The 482-nt window shown below is 68.7% G+C and overlaps 1 protein-coding gene across 1 annotated transcript in view; it reads right to left on the bottom strand.

The window, feature by feature from the left end:
• LOC104462478 (neurogenic locus notch homolog protein 1-like) overlaps window positions 1–108 on the bottom strand; it is a gene marked incomplete at both ends in the record, with an annotated part of 2,454 nt that extends 2,346 nt beyond the window's left edge. The window contains one exon of the mRNA XM_010074427.1: window positions 13–108. Coding sequence (XP_010072729.1) covers window positions 13–108 — 96 coding nt within the window. The remainder of the gene's footprint in view (window positions 1–12) is intronic.
• Window positions 109–482: the final 374 nt, after the last annotated feature.

Consider the following 482-nt stretch of genomic DNA (forward strand, 5'->3'; position numbering starts at 1 on the left):
AGCGGGTCGGGCAGGCGCAGCGGTAGCTGCCGTTGGTGTTCTGGCACGTGGCCCCGTTGCGGCAGGGGCTCTTCACACACTCGTTGATGTCGATCTCGCAGGTCTGACCTGCGGGACAGAGCGGGACAGGGACCACGTGGGCTGGAGGTGCTGGCGAAAGCCCCGGGGACGACGATGACAACTTGGGCAGCAGGGCAGGAGCCCTGGCAGCAAACCACCCTCACCAAGGGGTGCAGGTGATGGCTGTGTCCCTTCCACCCTCCCTGAGGCTGGGCACCATGCAGGGCTGCTCCTGCCTGGCCGGGCACACAGGCAGCCCCCTGCCCACGGCCCCCCAGCCACGCTCCCTCCCCTCCATCATCACTCCCTGGGCAGCCGAGGGGAGCGGGCTGTGCTGACCCCCCAGCCGGGCCAGGCCCCTACCTTGCCAGCCAGAGGGGCAACTGCAGGAGAAGCTCTCGTAGTCTTCCGACTCCTGGCAC

Source organism: Pterocles gutturalis, unplaced genomic scaffold, assembly GCF_000699245.1.
Source record: "Pterocles gutturalis isolate BGI_N339 unplaced genomic scaffold, ASM69924v1 scaffold18957, whole genome shotgun sequence".
NCBI lineage: Eukaryota > Metazoa > Chordata > Aves > Pterocliformes > Pteroclidae > Pterocles > Pterocles gutturalis.